General features: G+C 34.1%; 2 protein-coding genes across 9 annotated transcripts; both read left to right on the top strand.

The window, feature by feature from the left end:
• Nucleotides 1-840: 840 nt before the first annotated feature.
• LOC111315560 (uncharacterized) lies at nt 841-10,241 on the top strand. 8 transcript variants are annotated; one of them, XR_002693319.2, is made up of 12 exons: nt 841-1,144; nt 1,232-1,388; nt 2,262-2,379; nt 2,801-2,897; nt 4,177-4,283; nt 4,969-5,091; nt 5,230-5,383; nt 6,602-6,662; nt 6,754-7,136; nt 7,571-9,179; nt 9,288-9,688; nt 9,783-10,241. XR_002693319.2 is itself a non-coding variant. In XM_089749361.1 (11 exons), exons 2-11 carry the CDS (start codon nt 1,261-1,263, stop codon nt 9,532-9,534), a joined length of 3,027 nt encoding a protein of 1,008 aa, XP_089605487.1. In that variant the 5' UTR covers nt 841-1,144; nt 1,232-1,260; the 3' UTR covers nt 9,535-10,241. The 8 variants fall into 8 exon arrangements, 3 of the variants coding, with proteins under 3 accessions (XP_089605487.1, XP_089605489.1, XP_089605488.1); XR_016330710.1 differs by having other exon boundaries at nt 842-1,144; nt 4,961-5,091; XR_016330709.1 differs by having other exon boundaries at nt 842-1,144; nt 4,157-4,283.
• On the top strand, nt 9,788-25,556 carry LOC111315125 (uncharacterized). The gene is made up of 9 exons (XM_089749319.1): nt 9,788-9,958; nt 12,562-12,662; nt 13,163-13,391; nt 13,719-13,747; nt 14,639-14,713; nt 14,808-14,877; nt 24,282-24,358; nt 24,682-24,799; nt 25,276-25,556. Exons 1-9 carry the CDS (start codon nt 9,788-9,790, stop codon nt 25,342-25,344), a joined length of 939 nt encoding a protein of 312 aa, XP_089605445.1. The 3' UTR covers nt 25,345-25,556.
• The last annotated feature ends 167 nt before the right edge of the window (nt 25,557-25,723 follow it).

Below are 25,723 nucleotides of genomic sequence, written 5' to 3'. Positions count from 1 at the left end.
TAATAAAATAAAATAAAGAATATAAATTTATATATTAATTTGTCAATATTAAATATATACAATAATAAAAGTAAACATGTTAATAACTTAGTAGAGAATAAAAACATTGAAGAAATTAATAAAACAAAAAAATATATAATATAAAAAAATTAATTATAATTAATCTAAGTAAAATTAAAAAATTTTATGGACTAAAGAAAAACAATTAAATTAACCAAATATATAATATAAAAATATTTGAATTAAAACATAAATAAACATTATATTTGTTTTCAAAGCAAAAATATATTTTTATTTAATTTTTTTATTAACATTCAAATGTCTTATATTTTCATGTAAAGATGTAAATTTTTATTACTTTAAAAATACGTGCTTTCTTGTCAATAATTTATTAATTTATCTAAAAATATTAAATTTAAATAATCTACTAATTTTCAATTTTTGATATATTATGATTTGAATTTAAATAATTTTCTAAAAATTATTAAATTTAAATAATTTATTAAATATAATTATTTGACGAAAAATAAATTTTATTAATTATATATATTTGAAACTGTTGTTAAAATAAAAAATTATATTTTAATATATTTAAATTTAAATTTTATATAAAAATTTAAATATTATATAAATTTTGATTTCAATTTAAATAATTATTTAAAAATTCAACTTAAATGATTCATTAAAAATTTTTATTTGATAAATAAAATAATATAAATATTATCTAATATGTTATTAAAAGGGATTATTTATCTAAATATTTATATAAATAATTTTAATCATGTAATTTTGTGTGTTGTATATATTAGATGTATCAAATAAAATCATGTCAAAATCATTAGCAAAATAGAAAGATGAGATCACGGTCAGAAAATTTTTACTGCTTACCATTTCCATTTCAACTCTCAGTTATTTTGGACATTTACCGTGGCTTCGGTAAATTCAAGTCCATGCAAAGGGGCCACCCTCACCCTCTCATGATACAGGCATGCAAGTAAAAAGTTATGATTTCTGAATGAAAGTTTCGTTCTTTAGATTCGATAGATATCCCTTCAGAGCGATTTATTAAACCCTAGCTTGATTCGCAATCGCCACCGCCACCGCCACCGCAATCAAAGCTCCCTTTTTATCCTCTCTGTTTCAGGTTCGATCCACCTAATGCCTTTTTATCGACGGATAGTTCTTCTGTCAACGATTTATTACTTTGGCTGATTGATTGATTTATGTACAGAGGGGGAAGAGATTGAGTGATCTATAAAAATGCAGCACATTCCGACGACGGTCGAGGAACAGTTGTTTTTGAAAGCGATTAGGCAGGAATGCCCGTGGGAGAGTTTGCCCAAACGGCTTCAAGCCACTCTTAATTCTAAAGAAGAATGGCACAGAAGGTTAGTTTGGATTCTCTTCTGCTTACCTTTGTTTTACTTTTTAACTTAAGTTTGAAGGATCATTTAGCTTATAGCTTTGAAAAACTTAATTATTTAGGATCGGTTTGCCAAATGGAGCACATTGTAGATGTTAATTTTCTTCTTTGAATATAAATACTTACTTCATGCTTAATATATGATGGACGGATTAATTAATGTTATCACAAGGGAGTTCTGTGAAACAGTTTGATGAAATTAATTGGAAATTTGAACTGGCATTGCTCTTTTATAGCCATTGCAAGAAAGAACTTTGTGACTGATTGGACATCTATAGATGCTTCTATTAGGTATCGAGGTTTGTCTTTGTCAAATAAGAATTTGGGCACGTATGATTTGGTTAAATGATTTGATAGATCATCCAGCATTCAGGTGTTACAGAATTTTTTTCCTAATGGTCATCTGTAATTGAGCATACTTCTTTTGTTTAGCCCTCTATTGTGAACGATATATGCTTCTTAGGTTTTGGGAAATGTTTCTGTCTGGTATTTCTTAGAATAAAGATAAATTGGTTTGGGATGCTAACATTTTTGAAACTATTTCATGATGTTAGCTTTGCAGACTATTGAATACAATGTTGTTTTCTGTATTCACTTGCTACTGCAAATTACATTTGATTTTCTCTGTTAAGCATGTTTATAATGGTTTTAAATTGTTTCTAAAAACATTCTTAGTTTTGGACCCAGGTTGAAACTGAAGTGCATTCTTATTTCTCTGGATTAGTCATTAGAATTAAATGCTCATCTCTTTGTTAGCTCCTGTGATTAGTTTTCTATTGCTTGATCTTACCCCTTCTTTTCTTTTTCTTTTTCTTTTTCTTGTTATAACTTCATTTAGGATTATTGACCATTGTATCAAGAAAAGGCTCCAATGGAACACTTGTTTCGCTCACAAAGTATGCAAAGAAAGTGAATACTATGAGGAGATGATGCGTTATTTGCGAAAGAATCTAGCGGTGTGTGTTAAAGAAAGTTTTGGAGCTCTCCTTGTATTACCTTAGTATGATTTGTTCTATAATATGTTTTTAGACAAAAATTTGTTCTTATATGATCAAAGCTCTTGTTTCACAATGATAAACGAATATCTTTTCAACTCTATGTTTGGAACTTGAATAAAAATATATATATTTTTTTCCTTTTGAAGTAGAAGCAGAACTATCATGGTAAGAAACTGCATTTAAGTGCATTGGTGGAATACCATCTACATGTAGAATGGCTTTCATAGCTTGACTGCTTGAATACATTCTCCGGTAAAAAGTATTTCCATCAGTTGCAGTTTGCGTACAAGATGTTGAGTGATTCTTCCCTTCCCTTGTCCCCCCCTGATACATTTCTAGTGGTTCTTTGCAGTTCACTTTTTGAATTTCTTAATTGCAGTTGTTCCCTTATCACCTTGCGGAGTATGTTTGCCGTGTGATGAGGGTGTCTCCTTTCCGATATTACTGTGATATGATATTTGAGGTTATGAAAAATGGTAATTGCTTCCTCCTTTTTGGTTTTAACATGTAACATTCTTTTTATGTAATGATATGATTGATGATGGAAAAAAGTTTTGGCCGATAAATCTGGCTGATTGATCTGCTGAGAAATCTCATATATTGCATTTGACATCTTGCTAGAGCTATACATATATGTATTTTACTTAAAAGATTTGCATTCATATTAAGTATATCATTGAATTATTGATTGAATTATTGAATCCCATTACGGAATTGCTAATTCTTAAATTATTCGAGATTGTTCTCGTTTAAAGTTGAATAAATATCTTTTTATCCTAAATAAATATATATACTACTACTGATTGGCAGGGGCTGGTATGTGATTAAGTGTTTCTGGGTGTATATAAGGGCTTAAATGCATCTATTTTTTCAGAATAGAAGTGTGAATTATGTGCACAAAGATTAATTGCCTGGGTGCTAAGGGGGCAAGATACAAGAAGATGTAACAATAAAACCATTATATATGAAGTAGATGAAAATTAAGAGATAGCGTGAACTGTTTGGTACAGATTTCTTGGTTGGTTGAAACTTAAAACTGTATGCTGATTGAAACAGTAGTGACCGAAATCTAGACATGAATCAGTTGCTAAACAAAAAATGGACACATCATGGAATTTAGCAAATGTAGTTTTCTCTTTCCTGCCCTTTTTTGCCTCTAATTCTTTTCCTGGTAGTAGTGGCTTTACGTTTGAGCGCATGGTTTGAGGGCTCTTTAAAGATTCCTGGTAGTCTCAGAGAAGGTTCTTCAACATTGTTGTTGGGTTCGACCGAGAATTTCACGTATCCAGTAAACATGCCTTCTTATTCTCATATCCCTTGTTCAACCAGTAATCCAGTTCCTTTCTGACTTAAGATGTTTCTTCTGTTGCTTCTAGTACCATATGTTCATTGCCTTATCAACATTTTAATATATGACAGTTCACATGTACACTTTTGCAATCTTTCTATAGTTTCTTTTTAAATTATATTCTATGTTATATTATTTGTCTCTAACTTCTCAATCTTGATTTCTCTAGTGTTTGGATTTACAATTACAATATACATTCAACTTGCTCTTATTGAGGTTTTATTGGATTAGTTGATCCATCTTATAGTATTGAATATTTACATTTAGTTTTGTACACAAATAAGCTTGTATTTATGCAGTTTAATGCAGCAGTGACCTTTCACCAATCGTTACTGCTTTATGAATCAGTGTTGGTTTCATATGTTGATAGGTACTGACCATTCCCAGGCATTTCTTGTTGTTGACAGAGCAACCTTATGACAGCATCCCAAATTTCAGTGCTGCTGATGCCTTGAGACTTACGGGAATTGGAAGAAATGAATTTATTGATATCATGAATAAGTGCAGGTCTAAGGTACTCGATCAGAATTTTGCTTACAGATTAATGTGTCCAACTATGTGCTGGTGAGCAACATAGTGGTTGCTTGTGCTTGTCCTTGCTCCTTTATCATATGCCTGCACAAGTGATCCAAGCCATATGCATGCACTCATACACTGATTAGCACTCATCATCATGCTTGGTAACACGGCAGTTGTAACTTGAATTGTTCTTTTATCCTTCTGTTTGTTGCCCAATTGGCAAATTTGCAAAATAAATGTTTTTTTGTGCTGCATTGTTTCATTACCTTGATGGTAAAAGCAATACTAGACTGGAGGACAGAATTTGAACTTCTTACTTGGACAATTATATGTTCATTACTCTTTATTTGAGAACTACAGAGGCAATAATAATATTATTTTAAGCATTGACTTTCTGCCTGATGTAGTACAGATTAGGGTTATTTTGCAAACTGGCTAAGCTCTAATAGTTCACCTTAGAACCATTGGGTGCAGATATGTTTGCTAAAGTTTTCATTATATTGGTCATGTTCAGTGAAACGAGTCTAATTGGGTAAATAATTTAAGTTGCTTGTGTTTACCCTGTAAACTTCTGATGGCATCATTTGTCCTGCATCATGCAAACTTGATTATATTTATAAATCCAATATAACACTGTTGTTATCATCTTACCTATTGTTTACTTATCTGGAGCTATCCAGAAAATTATGTGGAAGCTGAACAAGTCGATTGCAAAAGAGTTGTTACCTACCCAACCTGTGGACTTTCCCATTGAACCTTGGTGGGGAGTCTGCCTTGTTAACTTTACCCTAGAAGAGTTTAAGGTGAGGTTTATGATGGTCCTTTGTCTTATTATCTAAAGAGTGTCATCAGATTATCTTGATATCATGCCCTGTTCAGATACCTGTACTTGTCTTTGTTGGTCGAATCTGCATCTTCACATTTCTTTGTTGCTTTTATAGAAACTTTCAGAAGAAGAAATGGCAACAATAGATAAAATCTGCAAGGAAGAAGCTAATGCATTTATCCTGTTTGATCCTGACGTTATAAAAGGTCTTTATCAACGAGGATTGGTCTATTTTGAAGTCCCTGTCTATCCAGTTGACAGGTTTAAAGGTTAGCTGTTTGCTTTCAGAATTTCTGCCAAAGTAGAATCTCTGCATTTATCCATCTTCACCTCTTCATTAAAATAATTAATTTTCAAGTGCTTTAGGTTGCAAGGGCAAAAAGTAGACTTACTCTTTTGCTAATTACCTTTTGCAATTCGAAGAATTTTCTTCCTCTGTCCCAAAAAAGCATCTTCTCTTCTTTGAAACTGCACTTGGTTTTGGAAGATGGGCTTAATGCTGTTGCTTCTTGCCTTTATAGTTTATGATTAATGCTTTGACTACTCCATTTTCCAATTTTGTTCCACAAATTTACCTTTGACATTAAAATCCTCTGGTATCTTTGCGAGTGTTAGCTGATGGCAATTTAAAAACTAAAATATACTCAGCACTCTGACTTTTGTTGATTGATTAACCTTATTGAAAAGTAAAATCCTAGTTAGCTTTCATATGAAAAAATTCTGCAGTTGTCCCTTCTGTTTGTGTTTTTTAGCGTTACTTCACCAGAGACCTTGCTTGTGAAGTAAATAATTGCAACGACAGTCCAACCATTTGGGAGAGGAATAGTGAATCAACAGATTCCTATCCGGGAGTGAGTAATCTCTCCTGAATGCAGCATATAACTCTCAATTGTGCTTGGCTTTCCAAGTGTGCTTGTCCCCATTCCTCCATAATTCTGTCCATGGCAAGTCTTTGTGAAAAAAGAAATAACTCCTATTGGAATAAAAAGAAGGAAGAAAATGGTGTTAAGAGACCCTTTTGGCCAACCCTAAACACTCGAAAATCCTTTCGAAATCTGCTTCCATTTTGAGTCAAGAGATAGATAAAAAGACATATCCCATTGCATTGATCAGGGGTATTTGTAGGGACTGATGGGTTTGAAGGCCTATAAGTGGATTGTTTATCAGCCAAGCATTCGTCTTAGGGACCTACATGTTTTTTTCCCAAAAATTTTATGACATTGAAAAGATACTAATTAGTGATTACCCATGCTTTTTTTAATCTCTTTTTTCTTTAGGATGCTCTTTTTTAACTGTTTACTTGACTGCATGTTCTCTATTGTTCACTCTTATGGATTTCATGGTTGAATTATATTAGAATTTTGATTCTGCTTCCTTCTGCCTAAATTTGTTTTGAATTTGGTGATGGAACGGCAAGATACCTGACCGCCTCTGCTTGAGTCTTCTTTGGATTTCTGAATGGAGTTATTAATACTATTGTAGTTCAGTTTCTAGGCTTGAAGGGTTCATTTCTAACAAGGAGCAGTCTTATGAGGATCCTATTGAGGAGTAAGTTATTCTTTAATCTTTTGGTCATTTCAACATTGTGTAGTAGCAAAGTGTAACTTGGAATTGTAATGCTAGTAACTGCACTATTCAGGTTGTTATATGCAGTTTTTGTTGTTTCAAGTGAGAATGCAACTGTTGCTGAGCTGGCATCAACCTTACAAGCAGATCTTAATCAACTGCAGGCTGCTGCATCTTTTGTTTGTCGCTTGGGATGGGCAGTAAAAGTAATTGACCCTGCATCTGTGCTTCAAGAAAACAGAAGCATACCTCCTCATGGTGTCAGTCTTACAGATGAAGAAGATGCCTCTCACCGTAGTTCAACCTCAGCAAATATGTCCACTGATGGTGAGCCTGCTCAACAAGGAGATTTTTGGGTGACAGAAAACTATGGGCCTCGTTCTAGTGATGCTCGGGTTGCTTTTGTTGTTGATGCTAATATAACATCTTATCTCATGATGGGCTCTGTTTCACCAGGTTAGTTACCTTTTCTCCTTATCCTTTTGAATGTCTATTTTATGTGTCCTAGATATTGTTTTTCTGTTGGGCATCATAACCATTAATGCAAAATAAGAATGCACAAAATAAATTCATTTTAAACTTTTATTGAAAGTCAAAAGGTGTTTTTTACAAAAATTGTTCAGCCCAACTTCAGCTTTCTAGAGTAGAGAAGTTGCTCCAAGCTAGGCCAAGAGGATCTAACTTGTTATTCTATGGTGTTGGTATTATAAGGGAGGAACATAGACATATTCCAGTCATTGTAGTTTGCATGTGATGATGATTAGACAGGTTCCAGTATTGTGGATAATAATTTGTTATGGTTTTTTATTCATATCATCTGCATGTAGATGTACTTACTGTTTCCTCTTCTCTGACATAGTTTGTCTGTCCTCTTACTCGGTTTTTTGCAGGATTGAAATCTCATGCTGTGACATTATATGAAGCAGGGAAATTAGGTCATGCTAGCATTTCAGACCTTTGCAAAGACCTGAGCACATTAGAGGGAACAAAATTTGAGGGAGAGTTGCAGGAATTTGCAAATCATGCATTTAGTCTTCGCTGTGTCTTGGAGTGTCTTCTATCAGGTGGAGTTGCCACTGATACCAGAGCTGTGGAAATTGCTGATAGAATGGGAGGTTCAGCTTTAGGGTATGATGAGTCTATTCTGATAGCTGAGACCTCATTAACTGATGTATCCGAACAATCTGCTACTAATGAAACTGAAGAAAACATTAATGACACCAATAATTTAGAAATATTACAGGAAGATTCTATTGTGGATGGTGATAACAGATCTGCTGCCTTGTCAAAAGATGGTAATCTCTTAAGTGAGGTTTCCAAGTCAGATCTGAATGTCCAGAATGATGAGAAACTGATACAGATGGTAGGGCTTGACGTAGGAAAAGGAACTTCAAGGAGGAAAAAGAAATATCGAGTGGATATCCTCCGCTGTGAAAGCTTGGCTGCTCTGCCAAAGGCAACCTTAGATCGGTTGTTTCTTCGTGACTATGATATTATTGTGTCTATGGTTCCTCTTCCACATTCATCCGTTCTTCCTGGACCAACAGGTCCCATTCATTTTGGTCCTCCATCTCACTCATCAATGACACCTTGGATGAAATTGGTGCTATATTCAACAGTTGCTAGTGGCCCTTTATCGGTTGTTCTGATGAAAGGACAAAGTCTACGCATTTTGCCTGCACCATTAGCTGGTTGTGAGAAAGCCCTTATATGGTCTTGGGATGGTTCAACAGTTGGAGGCTTAGGTGGAAAGTTTGAGGGAAACTTAGTTAAGGGAAGTGTACTTTTACACTGTTTAAATTCGCTTCTTAAGTACTCTGCTGTTATAGTGCAGCCATTAAGCAGATATGACCTAGATGGTTCTGGAAAAGTTGTTACACTGGACATACCCTTACCCCTTAAGAACTCTGATGGCTCAGTTGCTCATGTAGGGAATGAGCTAGGACTATGTGCAGAGGAATGTTCGAAATTGAATGATCTATTAACTGATTTGGCTCACAAGATAGAGTTATGGACTGTTGGTTACATTCGCTTGTTGAAACTTTTTAAAGAAAGAGAATCAGATCATTTTGGCCCTGATGAGGAAAAGTATGAATGGGTTCCACTGAGTGTTGAATTTGGGATGCCACTTTTCCACCCTAAATTATGTGATAATATATGTGAAAGGATTGTCTCTTCGCAGTTACTTCAAGCAGATTCACTCACTGAGCATCATGATTCAATGCAAAGCATACGTAAAAGGTTGCGTGATGTTTGTGCAGAGTATCAAGCAACAGGTCCTGCAGCAAAACTTCTTTACCAAAAGGAGCAGCAAAAGGATCATTCAAAGGAGTCAAAGCAATCAAAGCTACTCATGAACTTTGCTAGTGGAAAGTGGAATCCACTGCTAGACCCTTCTTCTCCCATTTCTGGAGTATCTAGTGAGCATCAAAGATTAAAACTTGCCTGTCGACAGCGTTGTCGGACTGAAGTTTTGAGCTTTGATGGTAGCATTCTTAGGTCTGTAAATCAGTCTACTTAAAACATTTTTCTGCCTCTTAACATTGTCTTCTCATTGCAGTGTTTGGTTGTGTATTATTCATTCGAAGTGTTGAATGATATTTGCAGATCATATGCCCTTACTCCTGTATATGAAGCTGCCACAAGGCCTGTTGAAGATTCCACCCCAGTAACCACAACAAAAGTTGATCCTGATGAAACTGACAGCAAAGAAATAATCCTTCCTGGTGTTAACCTTCTTTTTGATGGTGCTGAGTTGCATCCCTTCGATATAGCTGCTTGTCTGCAGGCACGCCAACCAGTTTCCTTAATAGCAGAGGCAGCATCAGCCTCTACAGCTTTTGCAATTAATTAGGTCTTATAAATATGAGAAGTGCAGATAGAATATTTGTCCGGATACTGACAAAAGGAAGCTATTGTGTCCTGCATACTAAATTATTCTGCTACCTGGTTCATCTGCTTCATCTTTGAAGTCGTTCTATGGATGTGAGCTAGCAGTTACATCAAAGGTAAAATACCAAGTGTTTTTCTGATAATATTACACTTATTTGTTTCATGGGTTTCATAAATTTAGGAATCTTTCCAATTATTTTGTATCATCAGTTACCATGAGAAGCCACTTACCTCCCTTGGGACTACCATTTGTGCCAAATGCAAAGAAGCTAATCAAGGGGTTAACTGTTACCTTGTTTTATCAATTGGATCCGGTGCTTATCATCTTTACTGGCATAAGTGCAGATGCTCTATATCTGTTGAAGGCTGGTTCTTCATTGCTGCGGGTTAGTACGTGTTCCGAAAGAAAAGGGAATACTTTTTGTGATTAGTAGGTTGAATACTGAAATGTTACCCTTTTCTTGTTGCTTATTAGTTGCGAGAAAATGTAGAAAGTCAATTTTGCACATGATACATATATAGGAAAGGGAAAGTTTTTTTTTTTTTTTGGCAAAATATAAACAGTTGTATCTTTCTGCTTAAGTTGCATAGAATTTCTATTCAAAAATTTTTGTGCTAAATTCTTGCATATGGAAGAGATGAATTTCACATCCAACATATTCAGAGGAAGTTGGTATGCATTTTTATGCTAGTCTCTCTCTCTGGTCATTTCATATTGATATGAAATTATGAATGCTTTCATGAGCTCTTAGGACTGCGGGTGAAAATGAAAGTTGGGTTATAGGGGATAAGCCATTTATGTATATATAAACTGTAATCAAGAGATGCTATGGGGTAAAACCATTACTTCAAATGTAAGCCACTTTTATCTTCAAAAATTAAAATTTCTGAATCTTTCCTTCTATATATATATAATATGAGAAATTATATAAAGATAGCTTTTATATGAGCATACCGATATTACAATTGATTAATCACAATTTACAAATCAGAATAGTGTAATTCATCAAAATTTTATATAAAGTTTACATTTATAAATATTAGGTTTTTTTTATTGTGATTGTACAATCATAACATTGTAATAAAAAGAATCATAGATAAAATGTAAAAAAAAAAAAAGCACAGTTTTCCATAAGTATATATTAATGAACCATTAAGATCCAAATTCTTTGTTTTTGGTCTTTCTTTATCGTCTCAAAATGAAAGTAAAATTTAAAGCAAAAAAAGTTAAAACGCTTGGGACTTGGGGTATGCGTACAGGGTCCAAATCCCATGCGCATGGTTCAGTCACTATGATTAGAAAGATACTTTGAAGTCTCAACCAAGAATATAGCTCCAATCCACATGAATAGTGAATTCAATGAATGATATTTTAAGAAGCTTGCGAAAAAAGAAAGATACAGTCGCATGAATAATTCCCTACCTCTACCTCCGTAGCCTCGCTCTTCCTTTGACGTGCCTTTGACGTGGGAGACCAGAAAGGGAGCAGTCCGCTTCCCCACAGCCTGACTCTTCGTTCACGTGGCAGACTAGAAAGAGGAGCATTCCCGCTTCCATGCCGTTCCCGAAACGGTAATCACTAATCACTAATCACTAATCGCTCCCAAAGATTTTCTTATTATTATTAGGTAAAAACTAAATGAATAGTCATCTGATTTTCATCGACTTTTTATTTTGATCGTTCAACTTCAGTTGCTTGAGTAAGTGTTTTTTTATCCAACTGTTACTCTGGATTGCTGAAGGAACCTCTAACATCTATTTTGCTTTGCTCTTTCTCTGTTTTTGATATGTGAATATTCATTCGAATCTTTTTTTTTTCCTCCTATTTTGGAGTTTGGGTCAACATTCCCTGCTTTATCTTTTCGTTACCAAAAAAATAAAAAGAATAGAATAGAATATGGGAGGCAAACATGCTACAATCATCGTTTTTATCCAAATCAAATTGTTCCAAGTTTCCTTTGTTCGCTTCTGCGTTTCCCACAAATGCAAGCCCTATCGGATGTTCTTCTCTTCTTCAAATGGGGTATGCTCTTTTTTTTTTTCCCCTTTTTTAAATATATGCATTGGTGTATTATTATTATTATTATTTTAAATTTTGGGTTAAACAGGAAAAACTTAAATCCACGTTTTTGAAAAGGTGGGTTGAATATTATATATTGTTAAGCTCTTGTAAGATCAATGATAAAAAAAAAAAAAAAGACACGTTGATGGGTCAGGTCTCAATTGGGAGAAATTCATTTATGTTTTGGTAACTTATCAAGGGTGCCCGGTGAAAATGGTATATGTTGAAACGGGATGTCTTATTTATGCCTTTTGTAGCCTTTAACTTTTGGGTAATTTATTGACCTCCGATGGTAACACTTTAGTTTGAAGTGGAGTAGAAAAGCATTGAGTAGCAGCAGCAGGCAACGACTTTCAAGTAAGGCATGTCTACGCTTATAATGATGTGATAATCATGGACTTTCCAATCTAACTTTTTGCATTAAAAAGAAAAACAAATATTACTGAGTTTTTGGCCATGTTGCAAGGCAAGGAGCCATGTCAAGCATAGGACAACTAATGTCTACGGGCGTCAAACACAAGAATGTGTACTTGAGGTATAATCTACTAAAGTTGTTAGTCTTCATTATGCTTGTCTGCAATAACAATATGTATGAGTTATTTGAGAGGTGCATGAATTGTCCTTACTCTTTTGTTTCTCTTGTTCATGCATAAGAAGTAAACTTTTATGAATGGTACATGGTATTTGTCCAAATGCCATCTTTTATTAAATTGCAAAAATCTTTTCTATCTCTATGCAATTGTATTAGTACTGCATCTTTTGTTATGCTCACTTCACACATATGCTACTAGTTTTGACTAAGATGCAGTATATCTATCCTAATGATATGTGATTGATCCATGCCATTGTATTCATTCTTTGCAATTTCAGGAAGAAGCCCCTTTAATGGCAGAAATCACCCCATAATTAAAAATTTTCCCTGGTCAGGCATTGCCATTAGGCCTATCAGAAGTTGATAACAGGATCAATTTCACCATATTTTCACAGCATGCAACTGCAGTTCCACTTTGCTTATCACTTCCCCAGAGGTGACAATGCATGCTCTTTCACTTTATAAGTTATATTCTTTGTGTACTTAATTCTTTTGGGATAAGTTAACTAATTCATTGTTTTCATTTTGTCTCTTCTTAATTAATTTACATTGTGAAATTATGTAAATTCGTTATCCTCTAATGTGTATTTCTTTACGGGGTTTATTCTTCATTATACAGGTGCTTTTGATTTGTTATGACTGGCCTTTCTTGTTTATCAAAATAGTAAAAAATAGAAAAAAATGTTCGGATTAGTCAAACAACTTCTTTCTGGCCTATAGCAGGCAATGATATAAAAAATCCTATTCCTATATATTTATAGCATTTATCAAAGTAGAGAAACAAAGTTTTAGATTATTGTTAATATTTTTGCTGATGATTGTTGGTATAATGTGTCTTAGGGGAGAACTTGACACGCTGGCTGGTGGAATGATTGAATATTCCTTGGACCCTCATATTAACAAAACTGGAGACATTTGGCATTGATGGTCCTGAAGTAGTGTCCTCTATGTCTATGGTTATTGCATTGATGGTCCCAAAGATTGGAATAAAGGGCACCGATTTGACAGTAACAATGTGCTTATAGATCCTTATGCAAAGCTAGTAGAAGGTCACCGAAATTTTGGAGATCCAAAGCATGAACCATCCAAATTTCTTGGAACTTATGATTTTGACAGCTTGCCTTTTGACGGGGGAGACAACTACACTCTCCTAAACATACCTGAGGTATGGGCAAGATAGCTTGTTTTTATGCCAAATGCCGATTCTTCTATTGGGTTGATCAGTCACTCATTTATTCTTTCTTCTCACGTTTGGAAACTTTTGTTTGATGCATATCTGAATTAAATTTATCTCTTATTTCTTATACATGCATCCCATGCACTAATGCCCGATTTTAACTAATCCTCAAATCCTATGACTTTGTTTACAATCAAAGTCATTTTGTATTTCATCTTTCATTGAATATTTCTGCAGCTCAACGTTTGTGATACTTGCCACTTTGCTTGCAGAGTGATCTTGTTATTTATGAAATGAATGTTCGTGCCTTTACAGCTGATCAATCTAGTTGCTTGGATACAAAGGTCTGTGGCTCCTATGCTGGTCTGATTCAGAAGGTAATGATTTATTACATTATGCTCAATCACATTCTAAGAAATTGCCTTCTGAATAATGTATCAATTACTAAACTTGAGAATGCTTTTAGTTTGAATTTTATCACATCTAGGGCATGCAAATGTAGGTGATTCAATCTTAATCTCTTGTGAGTTATAACCAACATTTGAACGACATTGACATAGATACTTAACATTGACACAAACATAGGTTTTGGTATAAGACATGGGCATTAGGGTCAGTCCATCCTTAAAGGATGGATTTGCAATGCCTGTTACATCTTATGCTTTCTTTCTCAAATGAAGTGCAACTTTTCGTGCAAAGAAATTAAGTTGTCCCAGCAATCTTAACAAAGATGATCTATGCACAAAGATGCATAGGAATGATTGAGGAGAATGAACCTCAGTGGCTAAATTTGTTGTTGACAATCTTGTGTGAACAAGATTTTCTCCATTTTCCTTTCATTTCAATTTTTTCGTGGCTTGAGTCTCCATTTTAAGAGAATATGTTCAAAGATGTATCATTTTATTAAAATTTTGTTCCATTTCTAAACTTTCGTGGCTGATATTGAAGCCATCTGCATTAGGCAAACGAAAAACTTTCATTTGGCACTGATGATATCACGGGTAAAGATATTAGAAAGCCATTTTGTGCATCATATAACTGGTGGAATCTTTTTTTTTTTTTTTTCTTTTTTTGGCTTGTTAAGAGCTCAATGAGCTTCAACCTTTTTTCTGTTTTCTATGAAAGTAGGTCAAATTCTTCTAAACCTATGACATTACAGATTTTGCAGAAGTTTCAGTTTCCTTTTCTAGTTCTTTTGTTTATTCTAGCTAATTATGGTATGTGTCTTCCTGAAGGCTGATAGTCAATAAGAGGTCTGGAGATGTCCCTGACCTGCCCCCTTCAACTCCACCACTCTCTGTTTTATCACTGTATGTTGATTTTTTTTATTAGATTTCAGTTTTTTGCTTTATACTGCCATTGTAAGCAGGGAACTCAAATGATGCTAATGAGAGATGAATACAGGCATCCAAGATATGGGAATAACAACAGTTATGGGCATGATACTGCTATTAATAGTTTCCAGTGGCAGCAGGTAAATTTTTATCAGTTTTCTAACAACTTTAATCCATATAGAAAAGCTTGTCTATTGAATTATACAAACACCATAGGTTTAAATGCAGCTAACTAAAGGGTAAATTAGGAAACTAAATATTCCTAAATCTGATCCCTATAATTAAGGGATTGTCTATCCTGATATTCTATCCTTAATTCTAGAAATACAAATTCTCAATTTTAGGGATACAAATGTATACAGATTACAACCAGCTGTAACTAAATGTTTTCCCACACTCCCTCTCAAGCTGGTGAATAGGTGTTTTCCATTCCCAGCTTGGAAATAATTTCTTGAAATGTTGCACTGCTGAGACGTTTAGTCAATACATCTGCAAGTTGACCCTTGGTTGATACATATGGTGTGCCAATCAACCCATTATCTAGTTTCTCCTTTATGAAGTGCCGGTCTACTTCAATGTGTTTTGTTCTATCATGTTGTATAGGATTGTGTGCAATGTTTATTGCAGACTTGTTATCACAGTAAAGTCTCATATGTCCATCCCATTTGATCTTCAAGTCTTCTGGGATAATCTTTAACTATAATACTTCACAAATTTCTTGAGTCATTGCTCTAAACTCTGCTTTAGCACTTGATCTTGCCACCACATTTTGTTTTTTACTTTTCCAAGTTACAAGATTACCACCTAGAAAAGTGTAGTAGCCTGAGGTAGACCTTCTATCAGTTACTGAAACTGCATAATCAACATCTGTATATGCCTCTAATGCTAGCCCTGAATTTTTTTTGAATAAAATACTTCTCCCAAGATTAGCATTCAAATAGTGTAGTACATGGTAGACAGCCTGTAGGTGCACTTCTTTAGGACTATGTATAAATTGACTTATCACACTCACAGCATATGCTATATCAGGTCTAATATGTGAGAGATCAATAAGTCTTTCAACTAATCTCCAATACATTTCCCTATTTGCAGTAGCATCTTCATTAGCTTCTCCAAGTTTATGATTAGAATCTATAAGGGTACTTGTAGGTTTACATGCGAGCTTCCCACTTTCCTTCAAAAGATCCATCACATATATTTGTTGTGAGATAAAAATACCATGCCATGAGTTAGCTACTTCAATTCCTAGGAAGTACTTCAATCTTCCTAGCTCTTTTATCTCAATTCTCTGGCCAAACATTGTTTTAGAGATTCTCTCTCTTTTTCATCATCTTTGGTTAAATTATATCATCATCATATACTAACAGAATTGTAACTTTCCCTAAATCCGAGTGCTTGATAAACAGTGTGTGATCCCTTTGACTCTGCTTATATCCCATTGCTAGCATTACTTTGGCAAATCTCCTGAACCAAGCCCTAAGAGACTGTTTAAGGCCATATAATGCCTTTTTTAGCTTGCATATTATGTTTGGTTTTAGATGACCTCTAAATCTCGGTGGAACTTTCATATATATTTCTTATTCCAAATCACCATGTAAAAAGGCATTCTTTACATCAAATTGTTAAAGCTGCCAATTGTAATTTGCAGCCAAGGATAATAAAATCTTAACTGTATTCATCTTGATAACTGGAACAAAAGTTTCCTGATAATCCACTCCATAAGTTTGAGTGTAGCCCTTAGTCATCAACTTGGCCTTATATCTTTCAACAGTACCATCTGCCTTGTATTTTATAGTAAAAACCCACTTACACCCAACTGGATTTTTTCTTATAGACAACTCTACCAGTTCCGTGTCTTATTTTTCTGTAAAGCCTCCATTTCTCATTAAATAATGCCTCAGATAATGTAGTTAGAATAAAAATAGTGTTTAGGCTCACAAGAAAATTTGTGGGATGGTGAGAATTTTTCAAATGACACAAAATTAGAGATTGGGTATAGTGGATGTTTAGTACATTCTTTGGTTCCTTTCTTAATGGCAATAGGTAGATCATAATCACTAGCTTTAGGAGATTCATGCTCATTTTGAGAAATAAAATTAGATACTGTAATTACCTCATTTCCAAAGTTAGGATCAAGTTCTTTGACCTGCACCAGTGCAGGAGCTGGAACTTTCTTTCTTGAGTAAACTTGTAATTCCTTCATAGAATCAAGAATAGTATTATCCTTAGTCACAGCTTCTATGTTTGGAATGAGTTCAGACTTAGAATTAGTGTTTGACTTGGACTCAGAAGAAATGGGTTTAGACTTAGAAGAATTAATGGGTGAAACTGTTTTGGAAGAGGAGGACAAGTCAAGCAAAAAAAAGTCTTTATTCTTATCTTCCATAAATGATGTCTCTCCCTGAAGATAAAGTTAAGTAAAAAAATAGTTTACTTTCTTCAAAAGTGACATCTGCAGACACATAGAATTTTTTGGTAGGAAGATGATAGTACTTATAATCTTTCTGAGTTGATGAATACCCCACAAAGATGCACTTAATTGCTCTTGGATCCAACTTTCCTCTATTATGACTATGAACATGAACAAATGATATACAACCAAATATTCTAGGTGTGAGGTTGTTTGTGGTATTAAAGTTGGGATAGAATTATGAGAGTAGTTCCATAAGAGTTTTAAATCCCAAAACCCTTGAAGGTAACCTATTTATAATGTCTGTGGTAGCGAGAACAGCTTCCTCCCAATAGGATTTGGGCATGTTTGTTGAAAAAGGAAGGCTCGGGTTGTGACTAGTAAATGGTTGTTTTTTCTCTTTACTGCTCTATTCTGCTATGGAGTATTAACACAAGATGACTCATGGATAATCTTCTCTTTTTGAAAATTGGTAGATAGACTCTGATTGAAATAGTCTATTGCATTATCAGACCTAAATCTCTTGATTCTCACTCCAAATTGATTTTAGATCATTTTTTGGAAGCTTAAAAACACACTATTCACATTTGATTTGGATTTAAGTAAAAAAACTAAGAGATCCTGGTACAATCATCTATGAATGAAACAAACCATCTTGCACTAAAAATATTAAGAATTGTAAAGGGACCCCAAATGTCACTATGAATCGAGTAAAAAGGAGTAGAATTTCTTTTATTACTAATTGGAAAAGACACACGTCTATGCTTTGCAAGTTCGCAAACATCACAATGAAAATTTTCGACATTTAATCCTTTAAACAAAGAAAGAAACATGTTTCTCAAAGCTCCAAAAGAAGGATGCCCAAGACGAAAATGATAAAGTTAGATTTTGTCTTTATTGAGAGATTTTTCAAAAAAAAATGACAAAGGTAAACTATTTTTGATATTACTTGCGTTGTTGGATGTCTCAAAATAGTATAGTCCATCCTTCTCTTTAGCCAGTCCAATCCTTTTCCCCAACCTTGGTCCTGAAATTCATAAATAAAAAGTCACATTGCAATTTATGTCTTTAGTAAGTCTTTGTATAAATATCAAATTAGTAGACAATCTAAAAACATGAACATTTTTAAGAACAAATGATGGATTAATTTGAACATCTCCTAATCCTACCACTGTAGTAAGTGAATCATCTGCAACAAATTTCTTATTACTAAAACGTAAGGTATTTGTATTAAACATCGGTGAAGAATGTGTTATGCGATCTGTGGCTCTTAAATCAATGACCCAAGAACTCTTAATAGACTTATGTGAGATTTAATTCATAAGAATTAGAGACTTTACTTGAACTAGAGACCTTACCTGAGTGTGCCAAAGAACATATACCAATAGTTTTTTCAAGAGTTTCCAATAGGCTTCATAGTTTCTTAATCTTTTTTATGTCTAACTCTCATTGTTCCTGAGACTTCTCTTGATTTAACTCCATTGCAGTCATGTGAGCTTGTCCTTGATTTCTTGGCTGTCTTTTGTAACCTCATTCTTTGCTTGAAGTTTAAGGTTTTTCATTTAGTTTCCAACAGCGATCTCTGATGTGCCTTGGCTTCTTGCTATAGGTGCATCAAAGATTGTCACGATTTGAGGTTTTAGGCAAATCACCTTTCCCGTTCTCACTGACCGGTAATTGTTCTAAGTTTTGGTTCTTCCTACCATTAGAGACCATAGCATATCCTTCTACATGCAGACTGTCAAGCATCACTCCTCTTTTGCTCTTTTTTGTTCTAACCATGGAGATCACCTCATTTAAAGAAGGCAAATCCTCTTTTCCCAAAATTTGGACTCTGACTTGATCAAACTCAACATTAAGTCTAGCAAGAAAATATAAACTCGATCTTTTTCAATAAATTTCTTCAAAGTTGCTGCATCTTCACAGCACTTCATTTCTATGCATCGGTAGTGGTCCATCTCTTGCCAAAGATTTTTTAGAAGAATAGTATACTCTGTGACTGACTTATTCCCTTGTTTGAGAGCTGTAATCTTGATCTTTATCTCATAGACTTGAGCAGCATCCTTAACTTTGGAGTAGGTTTGCCGAATTGATTCCCAAATGTCTTTGGTCGTGGACAAAAACATGCAAGTGTCACTAATATCTGGTGTCATAGAATTCCACAGCCATGACATAACCATGGAGTCCTCTTCATCCCAAGCTTTAAATTTTGGATCTCCTCTCTCAAGAGTAGTACCAAGAATATGGCTAAAATTTCCTTTTCCTTTTAGAAAGGTTTGAACCAATTGGACCACTTTAAGTAGTTCTTTCCATTCAATCTGTATGTAGCTTGGATATTTTGTAGTTCTCCTGTGATTTGACCAGTTGTCACTTTCTTAAATCGGGTAATAGTGGCAGATTGTACTATTTTTGACATAGTTATCTTTCTCAAGACTGAAATGAGTCTAGGCAATGAAGGCCAAAAAGGAAAAATAAGAGTATGAAAGACTTAACAAAATTTGGCTATGAAGGCCTGAAATAGAATTTAGCAATGAAGGCTAAAAAAAAGTTTTCTTCCCAATAATAGCCTAAAGCTCTAATACCATATGGAAAAACTGAGAGTATATAGAAAAGCTTGTCAATTGAATTATACAAACACCATAGGTTTAAATACAGCTAATTAGAAGGTAAATTAAGAAACTAAATATTGCTATATCTGATCCCTATAATTAAGGGATTGTCTAATCTAATATTCTGTCCTTAATTCTAAAGATACAAATTCTCAATTTTAGGGATACAAATATATACAGATTACAATCAGCTGTAACTAAATGTCTTCCCACATGATGATATTCTTTATGTTAGAACAATTAGATGCAAGGAAAAGTGGTCACTTCAGGTTTTTGTCAGAGGTGATAAAATATAGGCGAACACATCAAGTATTTTGTCGTGAAATTTTTCTTAGTGTGGAAATCTAATCTTCATTATTACTTGTTTAGTTAACTTTAGCTATTTTAGTTAAGTCTTTTATTTTTAGAATAAGAAATGATTTGGGTAATTACACCAAATTCAGTAGATATTTTCCTATTATGTGTAGGGAGTAAATTCCTCTTTTGATTAGCTGTTTTAATGCATGAAAATCTTAGGTTTTTAAGGCTAAGAATATTCAGTCTTTAGCCTATATATTTTCATGCAATTCTAGCATTGTAATAAGAAAAATATGGAAGAATAAAATAGTTTTATTCTAAAGATGTTTTCATGGTATTAGAGCACGATTTGAACCTTTAAAAATTGTCACTCAAAGTCCAACATAGCCAGCGAAAAGGAGAACCTGGCGTCAGAGGTTACTTTTAACCTTGAAGCTAGTTTTTCTCAATCACTGTAGAACATTACCACTCCCATTCAAATAGGTTTTTTAGTACAAAAAGATAATTTTCTAAGTGCTTTGAGTGTAAACTAGAGAAATCAAATTCATCGAATGTGAATTCAAGAGCTTCAGACCATATGACTATGGATGCATCTATATTTAATAAATACATTCTATGTCATGAAAACTTCACAGTTCAAATTGCTGATGGTTCACTTTCAAAAGTAACAAGTATAGGTTCTGTTATTATTTCCAAAAAGATAACACTTGATTCTATTATGTTTGTCTCAAATCTAAGTTGCAATCTGCTGTCTATAATCTAACATACAAAAGACCTTAAGTATGTTACTAAATTTCTTCCAAACATGTGTGAATTTCATGATTTGGATTCGGGAAAGATGATTGGTAATGCTAAGATGTGTGCAAGACTCTATATCTTAAGAGCTAATGATTTTGAAAGGCAATATTAAAAGACCTCTTGTGTGGCTTCATCCTCCTATAATAATAATGATGGTACTATCATGTTGTGGCACTATCAGTTAGGTCATCCAAATTTTTTTGTACCTCAAAAGGTTGTTTCCCTCATTATTTAATCAAAATCCTAACAACTTTCAATGTGAAGTCTGCCAACTACCAAACGTACTCGTACCACATATCCTAATTAGTCTTACAAACTATCCCATCCTTTTTCAATGATACACAGTGACATTTGGGGTCCTTCCAGAATAAATAACATTACTGGCTTTAGATGGTTTGTCACATTTATTGATGATCACACCAAGGTTACTTCGATATTCTTTATGAAGGAAAAATTAGACGTGGGCTATCTATTCCAAAACTTCAACAATATGATCCAAACTCAATTTAAAACCAAAATCCAAGTGTTGAGAACCGACGATGTGAGAGAATACTACAATTCAATTCTTGGATCATATCTAATGAAGCATGGTATAATTCATCAAAGCTCATGTGTCGACTCTCCTCAACAGAATGGCATTGTTGCAAGAAAGAATCGACATTTGTTTAAAGTTGCAAGATCCTTTATGATGGTTGCCCATGTACCTAAGCATTTTCGGGCTATTCTTATTGCTACATAACTTATAAACATAATGCCTTCTCAAGTCCTAAAATTTCAAAGCCCTTGCCAATCCCTTTTCAGTTCTTATTCTCACCTTCGAATCATCTTGTTTATTCCCGTTACAGTGTTTGGATGCACTGCATTTGTTCTTACTAGCAAATAAAACCAAAGCAAATTAGATCTTAAATCCATCAAATGCATATTTCTCAGATATTCCCTAAATGAAAAAGGATACAAGTGTTACTTACTAGTAACAATGAAATTTTACCATTCCATGAATGTTACCTTTTTTGAAAATCAACCTTACTTTTCCAAAACTGCCATTTAGGGGGAGACTCCAATCACACGAGAATATCAACTTTGGGAAGATCCTATTATCAAACCACCAAACACTTCTCAAACTCTCTTTCACATCCAAAACATCAAACTAGATCCTTCAACTCTCTTTCAAGTTCAAAACATCTAACTAGATCCTCTAACATGAAGTCCACATAAGGGAAAACAAATAAAGAATTGATTATCTATTCAAGAAGACAAAGAACTTAGAAGGATATAGGAGAATGTACACCTTCAAAGTAAAACCAAGAATCTAAACTGATTCTAGGGATATTTAAAACCAACACAGGTAACACTCTTACTAAATTTGATTCAATTGAATCTTTTGATGATCTTGATCAACCAATTGCTCTAAGAAAAGGTGTGAGATCATGTGCTCAACACCCAATCTATAATGTGGTTTCTTATGAAAGTTTATCACCTAGTTATCGGGCTTTTGTTACCACGGTAAACAATGTGCAAATTTCCAATAATATTCATGAAGTGTTTATGCAACCAAAATGGAATATGGCTGTTTTGGAAGAAATCAAGGCCCTAGATAAGAACAAAACATGGGAGATTTCAGAACTACCCAAAGGGAAAAATGCAGTTGGGTGCAAATGGATTTTTACTATCCAACACAATGCAGATGGAAGTATTAACAGATTCAAAGCTTGCCTTGTTGCAAAAAGATTTACTCAATCTTATGTTGTTGAATATGAGGAGACATTTGTTCCGGTTGCTAAACTTAATTCATTCCGGGTGTTATTATTATTGATAGCAAATCTAGATTGGCCACTCTACCAACTAGATGTCAAAAATGCATTTCTTAATGGGGACCTAGAAGAAAAAATTTACATGGAAATCCCTCCAGGATTCAAAAATCAAGACAATTCTGGTAAGGCATGTAAGCTTCAAAAGTCTTTATATGGTCTTAAACAATCCTCATGTGCATGGTTTGATAAACTAACAGAAGTGGTAAAGAAGTATGGTTTTTCACAATGCCAGACCGATCACACCATGTTTGTTAAACATTCACCTGAAGGAAAAATAGCCATTCTTATTGTCTATGTGGATGACATTATTTTTACTAGAGACAATGTGGAAGAAATTAACAACTTAAAAAACCTTCTAGCTAAAGAATTTGAAATCAAAGATTTGGGACACTTCAAATATTTTCTTGGCATGGAGGTAGCTTGCTCAAGGAATGAGATCTCTGTTTCACAGCGTAAGTATGTCCTAGACTTACTAAAGGAAACTGGAATGCTTGGATGCAAACCTATTGACACCCATATGGACACAATGAATAAGGTAGTAATGGAAGAAGGAAGTCCACCAACAGATAAGGGCAGATATCAAAGACTTGTTAGGAAACTCATCTACCTCTCTCATGCAATATCAGATATCGGTTTTTCAGTTAGCATGGTAAACAGATTCATGAACAAGCCAACCGAGGAACATTTGAGGGTTGTGTATCAAATCTTACGGTACCTAAAGAAGAGTCATGGCAAAGGGTTATTTTTTAGAAGACATCATGCCGAAATATTGAAATTTACACTGATGCTGATTGGGCTAGATCCATTATTAATCGAAGATCAATTACTGATTATTGTACCTATGTGTGGGGAAATTTGGTTACTTGGCGAGGCAAGAAGCAATTTGTGGTTGCTAGAAGTAGGGTGGAAGCTGGGTTTAGAGCTATGTCTCATGGCATATGTGAGGGAATTTGGTTGAAAAGGTTGCTAAGGGAGTTAAAGGTCTTTGCAGAAGAATCCATGAAGATATTCTGCGACAACAAAGCTGCCATAAGTATAGCAAAGAATCCTGTTCATCATGAGAGGAGTAAACATGTGGAGATTCATCATCACTTCATCAAAGAAAAGATTGAGGAAGGAATTATTAGATTAGTTTATACTCCCACATGCCTCAAAACTGTAGACATATTCACTAAGGCTCTCTCTCGAAACAACTTCGAGAATCTGAAGTCCAACTTGGGCATGATTGACATCTACCACCTAGCTTAAGGGGGAGTATGAAAATCTAATCTTCATTATTACTTGATTAGTTGACTATCTATTTTAGTTAAGTCTTTTATTTTTAGAATAAGAAGTGAGTTGGGTAATTACACCAAATCTATAGATATTTTCCTATTATGTGTAGAAAATAAATTACTCTTTTGATTAGTTGTTTTAATGCATGAAAATCTTGAGTTTTAAAGCTGAGAATATTCAGTCTTTAGCTTATATATTTTCATGCAATTCAGGCATTGTAATAAGAAAAATATAGAAGAATAAAATAGTTTTATCTGGAGATTTCTTCACTCAGCAAAGTACATCTCTTTACACCTGTCTTGATGAAACTACCTTTTGCTTTCACATTCTTTGGAACTCAATAGGTGCTTTGGGTGCAGGGTGATGTGACTTGGCATGAGGATAACTGGGAAAATCCTGACAGCAAATTCCTTGCATTTACGTAAGAAATTTCATGCCTCTTAATAGGTTGTTGATATTCCATTTTGCTTAGTGTGATTGCGTTGCTATATGCCATTTTCCTTGTTATATCCACATTTGGCTTTTTTTAATTGGTTATAGTGTTGGGAAAGAACAATTTTGGTTGCTTTATCATGTGCATCATGAGTCCCATATTTGAAAACTCTTGGAGGCTGACTGATGTTGTTTTAAGTTACATAAGGGCTTGCCCAATGTGCCTGTTTTGTTTTTATGTGTGTGCATATATTTATTTTTAGTTTTTAAACATCATAGCAGTGCATTTCCCATTCACTTCTGCAAAATTAGTTTTTGCAGGCTTCATGACAACAGTTGTGGAGATATCTATCTGGCATTCAATGCTCATGACTATTTTGTTAAAGTTTCTATACCTCCACCACCATCGAAGAGGCGTTGGTCCCATGTGGTTAGTTTTATGTTTTACTTTTTCTAACCCTGTTTGGTGTTCAACTGCTGATGTTTCTGCTATTTCGGTTCACTAACGATAACTCATACTTGGGAGTTTGGGAGTGAATGTCGGATACCAGTATGTGTCCAAGTATGTTTAATTTTTTCTAAATTTGTTTCATATATTTAAAAGGCCAGATTTCATACTCATCTCCGTCGGCTACAGTTGCTTCATAGAAAATGAAAAGTCACATTAACATATAGCTATTCACCTTGGCACTCTTTAGATATTTCATTGGAAATGAAGATTTTATTAGAATTATTATCGCAATAATGGACTTTATTATGAACTGCAATTTTACTCTATAAAGCTACACATTGCTTGGATTAATGGTTTGGTTGGTGTTAATGTTGATTTTGCATCTGTCTTTCTGTTACTCATAGTTGATAACTTAAATCTGAATCTGAGGTTACGAATCCTTGTTGAAATTGCAGGTTGACACGAATCTTCCATCTCCTGATGATTTTGTCCGTGAAGGAGTCCCTGGAATTGGGAGCGCCTAGAATGTGGCTCCCTACTCTTCCATTCTTCTTGAAGCTAAATTATGAGCTAATCATCCTAGTTTGAACCAGAGATGGATTTATAATGGAAAGGGACGCTCCGGTTTGTTGATATTTGCAGCAAAGCTTGCTAATCTTTTAGTTCTCAGAAAATGTGAAACGAAATAATTATGCAATGCTCAAGAAATAAAATATAGTTAATTTTCTGCTATCTAAACTCTATTTTTTTGAGTAAGAAATGCATACCTTTACCATTTGAGTTGAATTAAAAGCTTGGATGCATGAAATATATATATATATATATTTATATATATATATATATATATATATATATATATATTGATTTTGTGAGTAAAAGCAGTTTGGAATTTGATTTGATAAA

Source organism: Durio zibethinus, chromosome 20 (assembly GCF_047325235.1).
Source record: "Durio zibethinus cultivar Kanyao isolate XHJ-2024 chromosome 20, ASM4732523v1, whole genome shotgun sequence".
NCBI lineage: Eukaryota > Viridiplantae > Streptophyta > Magnoliopsida > Malvales > Malvaceae > Durio > Durio zibethinus.
Note: the sequence above shows the minus strand (reverse complement) of the source record. Positions and strands in the feature narration are given on the sequence as shown.